The 15,261-nt window shown below is 39.0% G+C and overlaps 1 protein-coding gene across 1 annotated transcript in view; it reads left to right on the forward strand.

Moving 5' to 3' along the window:
• GNPTAB (N-acetylglucosamine-1-phosphate transferase subunits alpha and beta) overlaps positions 1-14,350 on the forward strand; it is a 77,119-nt gene extending 62,769 nt beyond the window's left edge. Inside the window, exons 16-21 of the mRNA XM_006259614.4 lie at positions 442-555; positions 5,702-5,787; positions 7,931-8,029; positions 10,600-10,767; positions 11,727-11,817; positions 13,141-14,350. Coding sequence (XP_006259676.2) covers positions 442-555; positions 5,702-5,787; positions 7,931-8,029; positions 10,600-10,767; positions 11,727-11,817; positions 13,141-13,218 — 636 coding nt within the window. The 3' untranslated portion in view covers positions 13,219-14,350. The remainder of the gene's footprint in view (positions 1-441; positions 556-5,701; positions 5,788-7,930; positions 8,030-10,599; positions 10,768-11,726; positions 11,818-13,140) is intronic.
• Positions 14,351-15,261: the final 911 nt, after the last annotated feature.

Consider the following 15,261-nt stretch of genomic DNA (forward strand, 5'->3'; position numbering starts at 1 on the left):
CATTCTTCCTCAGGTCCCAGGTTCCAAATTGGGAAAACTTGTATTGTCCTGAAATCAACAATAGCACAGTTTTCTTTGTTTTTAAAGAGACAGGGCTTTGGTTTCCTTTGCTTTGGTTGTACTTCATTATGACCATGAATCAACCAAGTACTTAAGTACATGTCTAGTGTGTGCGCAACCAAGTACTTAAGTACATGCCTAGTGTGTGCGTAACTACTTTGACATTAGTAAGATTGCTTCTATACCTTTTATTTTAAATTGGGGACCAATATGAATAAGTCTTTTTCATTCAGAAACCGTCAGATTCATTTTTGTAGATAATTTAAAGATTTCTAAATATCCTGAATGCAGAAGGATGTAATATAATAGGATGCATAGTATAATTACTGAAATAGGTCAGCAGAAAAATGGGTTATGAATTTGTTTCTTTTCTTCTGACAGGATTTGACGAGTCTGGAGCAAATGCTGATAAATTGCTCTAAATCACTTCCTGCTAATATAACTCAGATTAATGTCATTCCACCAACACAGGAAGCTTATTATGATCCCAATCTGGTAAGAATAACTTTTGCCTATAAAGATGTACATTTTTGGATTATTTCCAAACCCTGCATCCACCAGATTCTAGTTGTGTTTTTTTCCCCAAATCATACTGACAAATTATTTACGAGAAAAAAGAATATTTGTGCATATTTCATAGTACACTGTTAACTATAAAGCTGTTATAAGCAACCCACTAACAGTTAGTTTAGAATGAGCCTCCACAAAGCTATGCTAGTGGTGTCCAGTTCATTTAACTTTGTGGGTTAATCAGGACTGCGGGGCTTCTTGCAGGCTGCATAACCTACCTCTAGCAGTGGGGCAGTGTCTTGTTGGCACTTCTGCCAGATTTGTTTTGTTGGCACACTCTAGAACCCCGAGGGTAAATGCCACTTCTGGTCCCCCTCTGCCCCCTCCCACCACCAATTTTAGTTTGTCAATCGTGACTGAAGACCCAAAATTCAGTGCTAGACAAGCAGTTGGAGAGGGCTGAGTGGCAGTGTTCACCATTTTGGGTTCCCGAGCCATACTACTTCAACAGCTCCAGTAACCGTGCCCAACAAGTTATGTAGGCTGCAATTTAACCTGCAGACCATGTGCTGCCTTCAGGTCACCAGTTGGACAGCCCCAAACTGAAGAATGCAAAGTTATGATTGCTACAGAACAACTTGTGTGCATGGTATTAAACAGGGTGTTCTTTGGAGGGGGGAAAACAAAACTCTTCAGTGTAATTCAGTATGTGGTAGACTAGAGAAAGCAGTGTGCAGAAAGCCTCTCAAAGGTGTCTGACAGCACAAAGCAAGTCTCGACCTGAAGTACCACATTTACTCAGTTATAAAATGACCCTCATTATAACACAGCCCCTCAATAATTAGATTCCTTATGTGGAAAATTTATTAGTTTAGAAGCATAGAATTGTAGCAAATGAGGGTTGGAAGGGACCTCAGGAGGTCATCAAACCCCCTGCTCAAAGCAGGACCCATCCCCAACTAGATCATTCCAGGCAAGGTTTTGTCAAGCTGGGCCTTAAAAACCTCCAAGGATGGAGATTCCATCATCTCTATTCCAGTGCTTCACCACCCTCTTTGAGAGAGTTTTTCCTAATATCCAACCGAAACTTGCTGCATCTTGAAACTGAATTGCTCCTTGTTCTGTCATCTGCTACCGCAGAGAACAGTCTAGCTCCATCCTCTTTGGAACCACCCTTCAGGTAGTTAAATGCTGTTATCAAATCTGCACTCAGTCTTCTCTGGTGTAGACTAAATAAGCCCAGTTCCCTCGGCCTCTCACAAGTCAAATCTCTCAGCCCCCTAACCATTTTTGTTGCCCTCCACTGAACTCTCTCTAACTTGTCCACATCCTTTCTGTAGTGGGGGGCCCAAAACTGGACACAGTACTCCAGATGTGGCCTCACCAGTTCCAAATAGAGGGGAATAATCACTTCCCTTGATCTGCTGGCAACACTCCTACAATTTCAGTCCAATATGCTGTTAGCCTTCTCAGCAACAAGGGCACACTGTTGGCTCATATCCAGCTTATTATCCACTGTAACCCCCAGTCCTTTTCTGCAGAGCTGCTGCTTAGCTAGTCAGTCCCCAGCCTATAGTGGTATATGGGATTGTTCCATCTCAAGTGCAGGAATTTGCACTTGTCTTTGTTGAACCTCATGAGATTTCCTTTGGCCCAATCCTCCAATTTGTCTAGGTCACTCAAACCTGGCCCTATCCTCCAGCGTATCTACTATTCCCCTCCACTTGGTGTTATCCATGAACTTGCTGAGGGTGTACTCCATCCCATCTTCCAGATCGTTACAGAAGATATTGAACAAAACAGGCCCCAGGACCAACCCCTGGGACACTCCACTTGATACTGGCTGCCAGCTAGACATCAAGCTGTTGATCAGTAGCTGTTAAGCCTGACGATCCAGTCAGCTTTCTGTCCATCTTACAGCCCATTCATCCAACCCATACTTCCTTAGCTTGCTTGTAAGAATACTATGCGAGACCATATGTCTTGCTAAAGTCAAGGTATATCATGTCCACTGCTTTCCCCATACCCACAGAGCCAGTCATCTCATCATAGAAGGCATTCAGGTTGGTCAGGCATAACTTGGCCTTGGTGAATCCACGCTGACTGTTCCTGATCACTTTCTTCTCCTACAAGTGGAGAAATGGATTCTTTGAGGACTTATTCCATGATTTTTCTGGGGACTGAGGTGAGGCTGACCAGTCTAATGTTCCCCAAATCCTCCTTCTTTTCTTTCTTAAAGATGGGCACTATATTTGCTCTTTTCCACTTGTTCAGGACCTCCCCTTATTGCCATAAGTTTTCAAAGATAATGGGCAGGAGCTCTGCAATCACCTCAGCACCATCAGATGGCATATGGCCCCATGGATTTATATACGTCCAGCTTTTTTAAATAGTCCCTAACCTGTTCTTTCACTACTGAGGGCTGCTGACCCTCCTCCCCAAACTGTGCTGCCCGGTGCAGTAGTCTGGGAGCTGACCTTGCCTGTGAAGACCAAGGTAAAAAAGGCATCAAGTACTTCAGCCTGTTTCTCGTGATCTGTCAGTAGGTTGCCTCCCTTATTCAGTAAGGGACTTACATTTTCCTGATCTTCCCTTGCTGCTAATTTGATATAATTATCCAGGTATAGAATCTAATTATTGAAGTTTTGTCTTGAATTTATCAACCTTCTGCTAGAGGAGGGAAGATAAATCTGGGGGGTCAGGTGGCCCCTTTGCCCCCCCCCAACTTCTTCCCCCTGCAGCCACTGTCCCACATAGCCCCTTACTGTCAGATCCTTCTCTCCCTGAGCACATGGAAGTGAGGCATAAATATGAAAAAACTGATCTTAAAATAAACATAGCTGTAGGAATTTGCATATAATGCCCTTAGACTTTAGTTCACCTAGAAATGATGCATTTTACCTTTTTGGAAACTTCTGCAAGTTTTAGCAGAGCTATTCCATAAACACACTTTTAAGTAGCACTTGAGCACCTGCTTATGGAGAATATGAACTTTACATAATATTGGTCTAAAGCCAAAAGGCTCATGATTTACTGTATAGTTCATCGTGCTGGACCCCAGCAGAGTGAGCAGCATTTCAGGCTGTGGTGTGCCCACAGCACAGCACAGTGTGTGTGTACTCCAGATACCACCCCCCACAAAGGAGCCAAGTGCTAATTGCCACCCCCTCCCCCCACTCATGACTGAAACTGGGTGTTCTTGTCATGAATCTGGAGTCCTCTAAAAATGTATATGCAGATGAGGCTCATATAAACCAGGTTGAGATTCACCTCATGGATGGTGGGGCCGCACTAATCATATGCAGCAGGCTGAGGGAGGGCCCAACAGAGGGATTCTGGGTGAACTGTTGCGGCTGTTTGATGACGTCTGCCAGGAATTTAAGGCTGGTGAAGAAAAAGGTATAATTGAGAATAGGAAAAAAAAGCGCAGCTCAGCTGTGCGAGAGAAGAAGTCATCAAAATGTATGCAGTGTAGTGGTTCAGTTGAAAAAGAATTAGCTCTGAGGGGGTCTGTGCTCAATGAGCACTATCTTATGTCTTATTCAAATGGAGTGTACGAACTAACTTATCTTTGTGTTAGATTCCCATCAGTATGTTTGTCCCTTATGGGTCATGTGTTATATAGTCATGGTCAGTGTTGGCTGCATTTAATCAGCTTCTTAGTTGGTTTCCATTACTGAGCACATGCTGCTCAGTTCAAAGATTGGCAGTGTATTTAACGCTGTTTTATTGTATGCAAATGTAAGATGAAGGACTTTTTCCCCCCATGTTGATGTGGGGAGGGGAGGGACTTCATTTAATATTTGAATAAATATGGTATCTCCTGTATAGCAAAATGATCAGCACTGTGTGTACCTAGTCATAAAGTGCCTTCCATGTAATTTCAAGACTTTTGAGTAATTCCCATTGACTTTCAGTGAGATTTGGGTTTTCAGTGCTTAAGTCATTTTTAAAAATGAGACCTTAGACAGCAGACAGGTGTCACATTTCAAGCATTTCACATGCCCTTTGAAGCCTTCTAAAAATACCAAAGCACTCCCAAGAGTACCTGTTGGAACAAGGTATTATTTAGAAGTGCTTCACTGCTTCTTGTGTGTGCATGCTCTGCAGAGTGCAACAAGGAACCCATGGGTCCTCCAGTATCCCACAGTGTTCCCCCCCTGGCCCCTCCCCCGCACCTCCAGGATGAAGGGTGGGGAGATCAGGGCAGAAAGAGGAAGAAATGGAAATGTAGATTTGAGAAGACTTCCAGTATTAGAGACAACACAGCCCAGAATGTTTCACTTGTCTTTGCAAGTCTCACACCTTTATGGTCATATTAGTCTAGTTCTCACACTTTCAAAGATTCAATTCCTAGATTTACCAACGAGGTAAAACTTTGAAGGAAGACATAATAAGGGATAGTTTCAATAAACTTGCTTGATACAGGGTTAAAAGTAAATCTGAGTAGTTAGAAACAATGTTTAATTATTTTGATCCCTTTGGAAAGCTAACGACATGTTACTAATCTAAGCACTAATTCATAATGTACTAACATTATCATTTTTAAGACCACTTCAAATAGCAACATAATAGTGTTTGGCTTAGTACAGACAGAATTCAGTTTTATTTTTGTTGTTTTTCAAGGCTAAATTTCTAGCAATGATCCTAGCTTTGTAGAAAACTTCCCTTGAGAATGGAGATTTGATTCCCAGAATTGTTCTTTTAAAATAGTTTATGCTAGGAATAATAAAGCTAATACTTACCAGCTGCTCTTCAGAGCTTGTCTGGTCAATTTTATTGGTTGGCATTGAGTGGCCTGCATCAGAGGAATGCCTACAGCAGCTGTCTAGCTAGCTACCACTGGTAAATAGTGTACTGGGGTAGGGGGGAATCAATTTTTGTCAGAAACCTATTACTTCATATAATATTGGTATGTATCAAAATTCCTTCTTTTTCTGCAGCAGAATGTTTTTTCACAGTACATAAACAACAAATGGTTATTGCTCTTAAAATGAAAAGCAATATTTTTGGTAGTTTTCAGTTGGTAGTTTGGGTTGTTTTTCTTCTTTTTTTCTTTTTTATAATATCTGGCTTTTCCAACAGGCTTTTAAGAATATAGTGTATTGAGCCAATACTTGTTTTATTACAGCCTCCAGTGACCAAAAACCTAGTGACTAATTGTAAGCCTGTGACTGACCGAATTCGTAAGGCATACAAGGATAAAAACAAATATAGGTATGTCATATTTCTCTTATAAAAACAATTGTAAAATTTGTAACGTTAAAAAGGTAAGGTACAATACTATTCTAGGATAGGAACATTTAATAAGGTACAAATACATTGTACATGTTGAATTAATCCAAAGGTTATTATCAATGGCACTTGAGCAGAAATGACCTGGAGAAAAGACAGCAATGATAAATATTTATGTATGTTTCATTGTCTAAAATGATCTGGAATTTTTCAATTTTAGTGATAACATACTATTCAATAATCTAAATTTTCTATATTGAACATATTTCAAGGAATGATCTATATTTAGCCCAATTCCTCTTCCTGGGGCCAAATTTTGATTCCAAGCTATGCAGCCAGGAGCCAAGTACCTCAAGATGTCTGTATAAATCAATCTTGTGCAGCAGTGACTCATACTGAGGACTGTTGGTGTGGTACAAAGGATCTTCTCCTAAGTTTGCAGGTGGCAGTTGTAAATCTACTTGAGCAGGGACCTCAGTCTCATCTTCCTACTAGGGCAGTGATACTATGGAACAGGATAAACAACCGTTTCTGGTTGCAGGCTGGAGGTGGGAGGGTAGGCAGCATGACATACTGCTGCTTGTCTCTACATCCACACAGGGAAAGTTCCCAGAACTGGTGCTTCTCCCCACAGAAGCATGAGGAGAGAATCTGCTGCGAGTGTTCATCCTGTGGCAGCGGTCTGGGGAGAGTGACCACAGAGGGTGCCCTCCACTGCCGAATGCCACCAAAGCCCCATGCCCACAAAGTAGATCCACAGGTTCCATGGGCCAGATCCAGCCTGAAGGCTGTAGGTTGCTAACCCCTGCTGTATAGAGCAGCTGAAGTGAAAGGTCACATTTGACCTTTGATGATGATAATGATGATCATGTCTTGTGGTGGCACTGAACAGAATTATAAATAAAAACATGGATTCCTCTTATTGGAATCACTTTGGGCAGTGGTGATTTGATTCCATCAACCAGGTGATTCCAGTAAAAGGAGACCCGTTTTTTTTAAGAACACAGATACTCACTCCTCCCTCACAGCCCCTTGGCCCTGCTCATGCCTCTCACAGCCCTGTTGGTGCCCCTCACCCCCCACCCATAGTCTCCTGCCCCCCCAGCCCTGTCAGAGGGGGTCCCCAGCTGCCAGGGGCTATGGGGCCAGGGATCCAGGTCCACAGCCCCCTTCCCCTGGCAGGAGGCAGTGGCTGCTGCAACGGAGCAGAGCCTGGCTCCCCACCTGCTGCTGCAGACACAGGGGGTGGGGCCAGCTTCCCAGTGCAGTGTACCTTTCCAGAGGGGCAGGGGGGGGACCTGCACCCCCCAGATTTGTTCGCAGGGTAGGGGTGGGGGCAGGCAAAGGCAGCAGCATAGGGTTGCACCCCTCAAAGCTACCATTCACACAAGGGGTGCGTTGCCAGGAAACCCAGCTCCTGCCCCCTGGCCAAGCTGCCTGCAGCCCTGTCTCACTCCTTACTGGGGCCCTAGCCCTGCCCAGCTCCCTCTCTCCCTACAGGGCCTCAGTCCCGTCCCCCGTCCTCCTCCCACTTAACTGCGGGAGCTTCTCTCAGTACATGTACACGGCACCCCCTGCCTGACCACCCTCTTCCCGCTCCCTCCCAGCCCCCTGGCAGGCTGGAACTCTGCCAGCTTGCAGAGGGCTCCTCACAAAACTGCAAAATCTCCAGGCTTCTCTGGTAAAATGATTCCAGAAACTGAAAATTATGATTCTAATATGAGCGATTTTTACATGTAATAATCTACAAATGGTTTTGGTTTTCCCGTATTGATTCAAATAAGCAGCTGATTCTATTAACCTGCAGTTCTATAAAGCTGAATCCCTGTATTATCAACTTTTTAGACATAACAGATAAGATAGTGATAACCATTAGAAAGGGGCAGAGGTAAGGAGAGATGAGGGCTACAACAGGGTAAAAAGAAAAAACGATAACCATAAGAAAATAGTGCAGAAGAGCACCAGCTGTAGTGAGTAAAAACTTGGAGATTAAATGATAAACCGTTTGAAAAATAGCCAATCAAATATAGAGTGGCAAATAAGTTAGGCATTTAATGTATAAGATTACATCATATTTGCAAAATCCAGTTTGTACTAATTTAAAAATTGTTTTACTAACACTAAGGTTTGAAATAATGGGAGAAGAAGAAATTGCCTTCAAGATGATCCGCACCAATGTTTCTCATGTAGTTGGTCAGCTAGATGATATAAGGAAAAACCCCAGGTATAAACTTCTTGATATATACTTTGTTTTAAGATTTGCTTTTATTTTCCTGTTTAGAATACATCAAATAGCTGGGTGTTATAAAACTTATATTTACTAGCTGTAAGGAAATCCTGAATAGAAACAGCTTTTTCTTGAATAAAAAAAAAATCAGGTTGAGCTCTTAATTATAAATAAAAATTGTTCTTTTGCACTATGGGATTTAACATTCACTTCTGTTAAGTTTATGTTTAAAATTAGCGGCAAACTTCAGTTACTACTAAGACTTGCATTTCTGGATTGGACTCTTGAGGGTATAAAGCTTATTGCAGGCTTTAAAGAATAGGCTTCTTTGGGGTATGTCCTATATGTATTTTCCTTTTTAAATTATAGTATTTGAAGATTAGAGCACTTCAGAGGTACTTTTTGATACAAAATCAGTAGAGCAATACATATGGTGCCCTCAACTACAGTTAGCTTTGAGGGAAAAAGAAAGCAGAATGCAATGTTAAATATTAGCCTGCAGTTTGTCCCCTCTCTCTTCACTTTGCTTTTGACTTTCTAGAGTACCTTAACAATATATGAGAGTGGGAGCATAGAATTAATATGAAGCTCTACTTTGTCCACTGGTTCAGTACATGAGCTTGAGCAAGCCACTTAATTTCTCCCTGCTTTCTTCATATGTAAAATGGGCATCATAATCATATTTGTAAAGCACTTATGCAGTATCTTTCATCTTACGAGCTTAACCAATGTAAAGATTTTCACAGAGTCCCTCAAGGAATGAGTGAAATGGTACAGGGATTGGTTTTGAAATATTCAGAATGACTAGAACTCTAGATTCCAAATCCTGGCAAAATTTGAGCCAACTTCCACCTTGTAAAGTAGTAAATAAAATTCCGTTCACTTGACTGTGACACTGTCAGACAGTGTCAGGTTTTTAAAACCTTAAAAAATAAAGGTGCTTTCTGTTTTTGGCTGATATTTAGTATCCCAGTAATTTGCCTCATTTTAATTGGACAAGGTATCTCTTTCCTTTACACCATTTTGTAGAGCATAGATTCTTAACCAGGGGACCATAGCACCATGGGATGTGAGATCCTTTCAAGGGTGCCGCAGCATGCCACAGTGTTAGCCCTGTTAGGTATACAAGCACAATTCACAAGATCAGCCCAGAAATTTCAAATAGGAATCCACAGCGTTTAAAACAGTTTGCTCTGTTGTGATCTTTCTGAGCTCTCTGCACCAGAAAAATTGCTCTATTGTTTTTCTTTATTTAAAAAACAAATTAAAACTAAGAGCATTTTTCAAAAGCTCCCTCAAGTCTAACAAGGGGTGCCTTTGCATCTTAAAATGTTGCAAACCACTGGTGTAGAGAGAGCAGTGTGAGCCAATTATCTTGGCTCCAGCTTTAATTCTGTAGTGATGGGCAAAGTATAAAGGCTTTGGTAAACTCCTTCACCCCAGGGAGACCAGCATGTTGGTAGTGAAGTTTTATGTGGATAGTCTGAACCATCTCTTTGAAATGACAGGTTCTACGTAAATGAAAAATATTTTCTAAACTCTTGGAAAGGGCACATCATACTATTCAGACTACAGCAGCTGACTAGAGCCTATTTCTTTCCAAAGGTTAGCAATTTCAAGGCATATGTTAGCAGATATGATTTCTCCCTCTGGGGAAAAAGTAAGGCTCTTGTATCTTGCAGTATAAATAGGGTACATAACCTTGTCCATAAGAGGGAAAGGGCATTTTTGCTGCCAAACACTGGCTCAGTGGCCAAGGATACATAGTTGTTTGGTACACTGCATGCTTCTTTAGTTGCACCAAACCTGAAGTACCTTGAATCTTGGTGTTTCTACTCTGAAAAGGTGACTCAACGCAGGGGATATTGTATAACATTGGATCCATATTTATTGGGTCACAGTAAATGTTAATTCTGCCCAGTTTACCAAAAAAATGTACAGTATGGTTTTTTTTCTGTCTGATAGTACTGCAGGGTTAGGCTAGGATTTACAAGTCAAGTTCTCTCTGGCTTATGTTGTCTTTCTTAGTCAAAGATCTCAAGGCCAAATTTTGCTTTTAGTAACACTGTTGACTTCCATGATTTTACTTAGAGGTTCTCAAAATTATGAAGTCAATGGTAAAGTAGTCTTAACACCTTTATACAGTGAAATTGACTTTGCTGCTCATCTTACTGTGAGAAATAAAACACGCTAGTAGTAGCCTCTGAACTAGTCTGACTAGTGTTGTAAATGGCTTCCAGTTTCTGTAGTCTGCATTCAGTAAAATGGTATGAGATGGCAGACACTGGTACCAATTAGAGGGCAGTTTTAATCATAGACAAGATAAGATGCAAGTGTAGCAAGCATGTTAGGAACAACACTGACTCGTGCTAAGCTGGCAAGAATCTGGAAAGGCCCAGACCATTGACATCTAAAAGGCTTATTTGATATTATGCAAATATAATGAATGTTGCTCCATACATTCTAGTTTATCTGTACCTATGAACAATACTATTTGCATTCTTTACTTGTTAATAAAATATTTATTTTAGTAAAATCAAATTAACAGTCTCTTATTATTTTTCTAGAAAATTTGTTTGCCTAAATGACAATATTGACCACAGTCATAAGGATGCTCAGACAGTGAAAGCTGTACTTAGAGATTTTTATGAATCCATGTTTCCCATTCCATCCCAATTTGAGCTGCCAAGAGAGTATCGGAACCGTTTCCTTCATATGCATGAACTTCAGGAATGGTAAATTTTACATATTCTCTTTCAGATTGTGTGAACTACTGCCCTGTATTGGTATCTAACCAGTGCATTAGAGCTTATTAGTGTAGCTTCTGTGTTTCTAGATGTTGTCTTGATGTACTTAGTTTTGATGATGACTGAGAGTTTGGACTTGTATTAACTTTTAATATAAAAAAAGTTAAAAAGTGTTTTAAAAAACAACCAGTTAAAAGCACCGAACCCCATGTGGGGCTAGTCTTGAAAGCAAACCTTAACTAAAGAAGAACAATTTAAATAGAGTAAGAATGAGAAAAACGCTTAGACTGCCTTCATTTCCACACACCCATGATTACACTTCAAAGACCAGCTGGCTCCTTTACTGTACACAGTGGCCTAGCAGGATGCATTCTGGTCCATGTTTTGCTTCAGGGCAAAGTGCCCAAACTCAGAGGCCAGATGCATTCAAACTAGATGCCGAAAGAGGCAGAAGGTGTCATCAGAGCCAGATCCAGCATCGCTATTTTAGCCTAGCCCAGGGGGAAATTGGTTGGGCAGATTATATCCCCTCAAGATGCCTCGTATGAGATTGAAAAGATGCATGTCATTTCACCAAAATCTAAGTCCAATACACCAAATAATGATAGAAATCCATTTTTAGCTACTGTGGAGTTTAGGCATAGCACTTAATTTCAGATTTAAGACCAATATAAATATAGCCCAAGAGCTATTCCAGCATGCTACTGATGAAGTGATGCTTTGGAACCAAAGAAAATGCACAGATCTTATGGAACACATAGCGAATAAGCGTTTTGTTTTTTAAACCAGAAGTTATATAGTAGCAAATTGTTGTTATACAACAGTGCCTTCTTTCTCTTTTTCTACTATTTTTACTTCATGGAATGTTGGAGAGCATGCAATGTATTAGATTCAAAAATATAAATCTTAATCTGCAAAACCTATCTCCATTTTTTTTTTTTGTACAGGAGGGCTTACAGAGACAAGCTAAAATTTTGGACCCACTGTGTTCTAGTAACATTGATAGTGTTTACAGTCATCTCATTTTTTGCTGAACAGGTAAAAGTTATAATTTTATCCTGATAAATAACACTTTCTATTACATTATAACAACCTTAAATAGAATGTAAATTTTAATTCTAATGGGCTTTGAATTCTGATTCTGAATTTGAGCAATAATTGAAATATTGTTTCATGAGAGAGAAAATATATGTGGAAAAGAAGTTTAAACAATAAAGGATGGAAGATACTATGACCAGAATTTTCAGAGTGATTATAGGGTTGCCTCTGTTTTTCAGGTGTTTAACTTAAGATTCTTTAAGAGCCTGGTTTTTTTTCAGAAGGCAGATGCAGAGCACCTTTTGAATACTAGGCCTACTAAAATTAAGATAGGTTGAGTGCTTAAAAACACCAATCACTTCTGAAAATTGTGGCTCATTTAACAAAAAAAAAAAAAAAAGAAAGAAAGTACTACTCAATTGATCCAGACAATATCTTCTTAAGGTGATACAGGCCTGGACCAAAGACCAGTGAAGTAATTAAAAAGACTTGTTGAATTTGATAGGCTTTGGAATTGGTCCCAAGAAAAATAGCCTCCAGTTCTACAGACTTTGGTACATAAAAGTACTCTCATTCGTATGAGTAGTCCCATTGAACTCAGTGGAACTAATCGCATGTAATTGCAGGATCAGGGTCTTAGATAACAATTTGTCATGCTACTGAAAACTATGTTTGCTTTTTATGTTTCATGTTGATGATGAACCTTACTTCTTTTGTACTTTTGTATTTAATGAAAAAATAAATTTTAAAAACGAAATTATACGATGCTGTTGTGGTCCTGTTCTTTTCCTGTGCATCTAATCTGTTTATTCTACTACATTACTTTTGTTCCCTTTTTTTATGATCTTATGAGGGGAGCATGATTCTCAAAAGCTTTACCTGTTATGTTTTTATTTAGTAACATAAAGTTTTACCCACAGCTCCGTTGGTTAGTTTGCAGCTTTTTGTAGGTACTTTGGGACAGCTGCTATACTAAAAATGCGGTTTAGGAAGTATAAATGGATTCAGTGTGCAAGGTCCAGATATCTAAATTAAAATATATGCTTTCAGATTACAGTATCAGTCTTGAAAATATTATTCCCATTATTTGCTGTCTGCCTGTAACCCTGTCATTCAGCACCAGAGAAAATAGATAAGCCTAATCGATATGTGCGCGCAAAATTGCTCCCTTCATCTTGTGGAGTGAAAAAATATAATGTGTAGTCTCATGTAGTTATTTGCTATAAAATATCTGATGTTTTATGGAGGTCAGAGGAGCATGGTTTGAGCAGCCCCTACTGCTTCTGGGGAGAACTAAATACTAATTTCTTTTTAATTTTTCAGCTAATTGCACTTAAACGAAAGATTTTTCCGAGGAGGAGAATCCAAAAAGAAGTTGGTCATGAACGAATCAAGGTGTAGAAGAGCTTTCTTTGGAAATCAGTCTACCTCAAGATATAATAATAATAAGCATTTAAAATATTAATTGCAAGTGTCTTTTATGGTGTGACATTTAGCTGGCTTGACATGAAGAAAATAAGTTAAATGCCCTTGGTTATATTCTTTATAGTACTGTTTGTGGTAGTCAAGCTATTTAGGTTATGGCAGAGGAGAAAACAAGATGGAAGTTGTATGTATATTGGCAGCTCTTGAGTGGTTTTACTTTATAAGAATCAGCTCATGGGCATGTTATCCTTTTTATAAAAAGGGTTACCAAAAGAAACCTAGCTGCATTTACAGCAGTGGACATTAATAAAGTATGATGTTAGAAAGTGAAATTGTTTGGGATCAATCAGCAAGGCGTCCCTGACCTTGCATTCCAAATCATTCTGCAAATTTGTTATTGGTGCTTTTTCCAGTTTTAGAAGAAAACTAGTGGGTAATTAATGAGCTTGCCATTTAAATTTAATAAATATTTAATTAGATTTATATGATATAGAAATAGCAACAATGCAGCCTCAGAGGTTGATATGTATAATATGTATCCAAATTAGGATATGATGCATATCCTAATGTTATAATACCCAGCTGTGGAGACTCAAGATTTTTTTTAAAGATTTTGTTTCTCATCCCTGTTCATTAAATTTCCAGGAATACTGTGGTATAATTTTTAGGCCTAACTACAGAGACAGGGCTGTAATCAAGTAAAAGTGGCTAGCATGTATTATTATTTTATAATCATTGTAAATCTACAAATAAAAGTGCCTCTCCATATGAATGAATAATTTATCATTTTAATGTAGCAGTGTATTAGAACAATGTTTTTCTTCTAAATGCAATAGTTATAGTCTCACATCAAACATTTGGTGTTTTTAAATTTGGAAAAGTTCTGGCAGTCTCATGTTTTCTTACGATATGGCAGATTAGCAAGATTTTAAAAGGAAGACAATGCTGTGATGCTTTTCAAACAGGTATTTCTGGCAAGTAATTTAAATCATAGTATTAATGGTATTCTAAAATCATATCTTTTTTGTAATTAAAACATAAGATGTAAAATGTGTGTGTTGTAAGATATTAACTTGTTTTGAAAGCAACTAAATCTATCTGAAAAACAGTCATGTTGGTCTATTCTGTTTTTGTTCTATAGAAAAAAGAAAGTACATCCAGTTCAGTAAATTACTGATTCATGACTTATGCTTTATAAAACCTTTGCAATTTTCACAAGTTGAACTAACTTTCTTATTATCCAGTCCATACACAAATTGTTAAATTTTAAACGTATTTTAAAATACAAGCATTTTTATCTTTCTTTGTAGGATGCAGCCAAGCTTCACGCTAAAATACCACAGATGATGTATATTATCCTGTGATGCATCAAAGTAAACATTTAGCATCTAAAATGAGCAGCTTGTATTTGTAGTGCTTCCAGTTGTTTAAAGTCTTTCATATAGGCATTGATTTGACACACAATTACAGAGAAGCCAGAATGAAATTGGATTAGGTTCATAAAGTTTACAATGTCGTGCCCTAAATTGGCTCAGTTTTAAAAGAATTTCTATATTCTGCATTTTAATTAACATAAAATCAAGTAAACAAGAAATGGCTGGGTGAAAAATAACTACAAGGTAGTTTTTCAAAGCTTTCTGCTAAGTTACATGTGCAGTTAACTAACTTGCATAAACGTGGCAGGTTATTGTGCAAGTGTTCTTTCATTTTTGCAGTTTAAGAAAACGGTATTGAAAGTACGTTCACAATATTTTGCTTTCTTGCAGCAACAATATCCATCCAGCAGAAGGGCTATAGATTGACTACAAAATCATATTTCCACATGTATGTCAAAGTTAGTAATGGCTGTGTCCCCAAAATATCAAGCAAACCAAAACAAATGAGGGTCCGGGGGAAAATCAGTATTTTGGTGAATTGGAAAGACAAAAATGTGTCTGGATTTATATTAAGTTAGTGGAGAATACAAATTAAATCATAAATGAAGAGTACCAGTGTGTATTTATTTTGTCTTATATTTTG

Source organism: Alligator mississippiensis, chromosome 4 (genome assembly GCF_030867095.1).
Source record: "Alligator mississippiensis isolate rAllMis1 chromosome 4, rAllMis1, whole genome shotgun sequence".
In the NCBI taxonomy this organism is placed as follows: domain Eukaryota; kingdom Metazoa; phylum Chordata; order Crocodylia; family Alligatoridae; genus Alligator; species Alligator mississippiensis.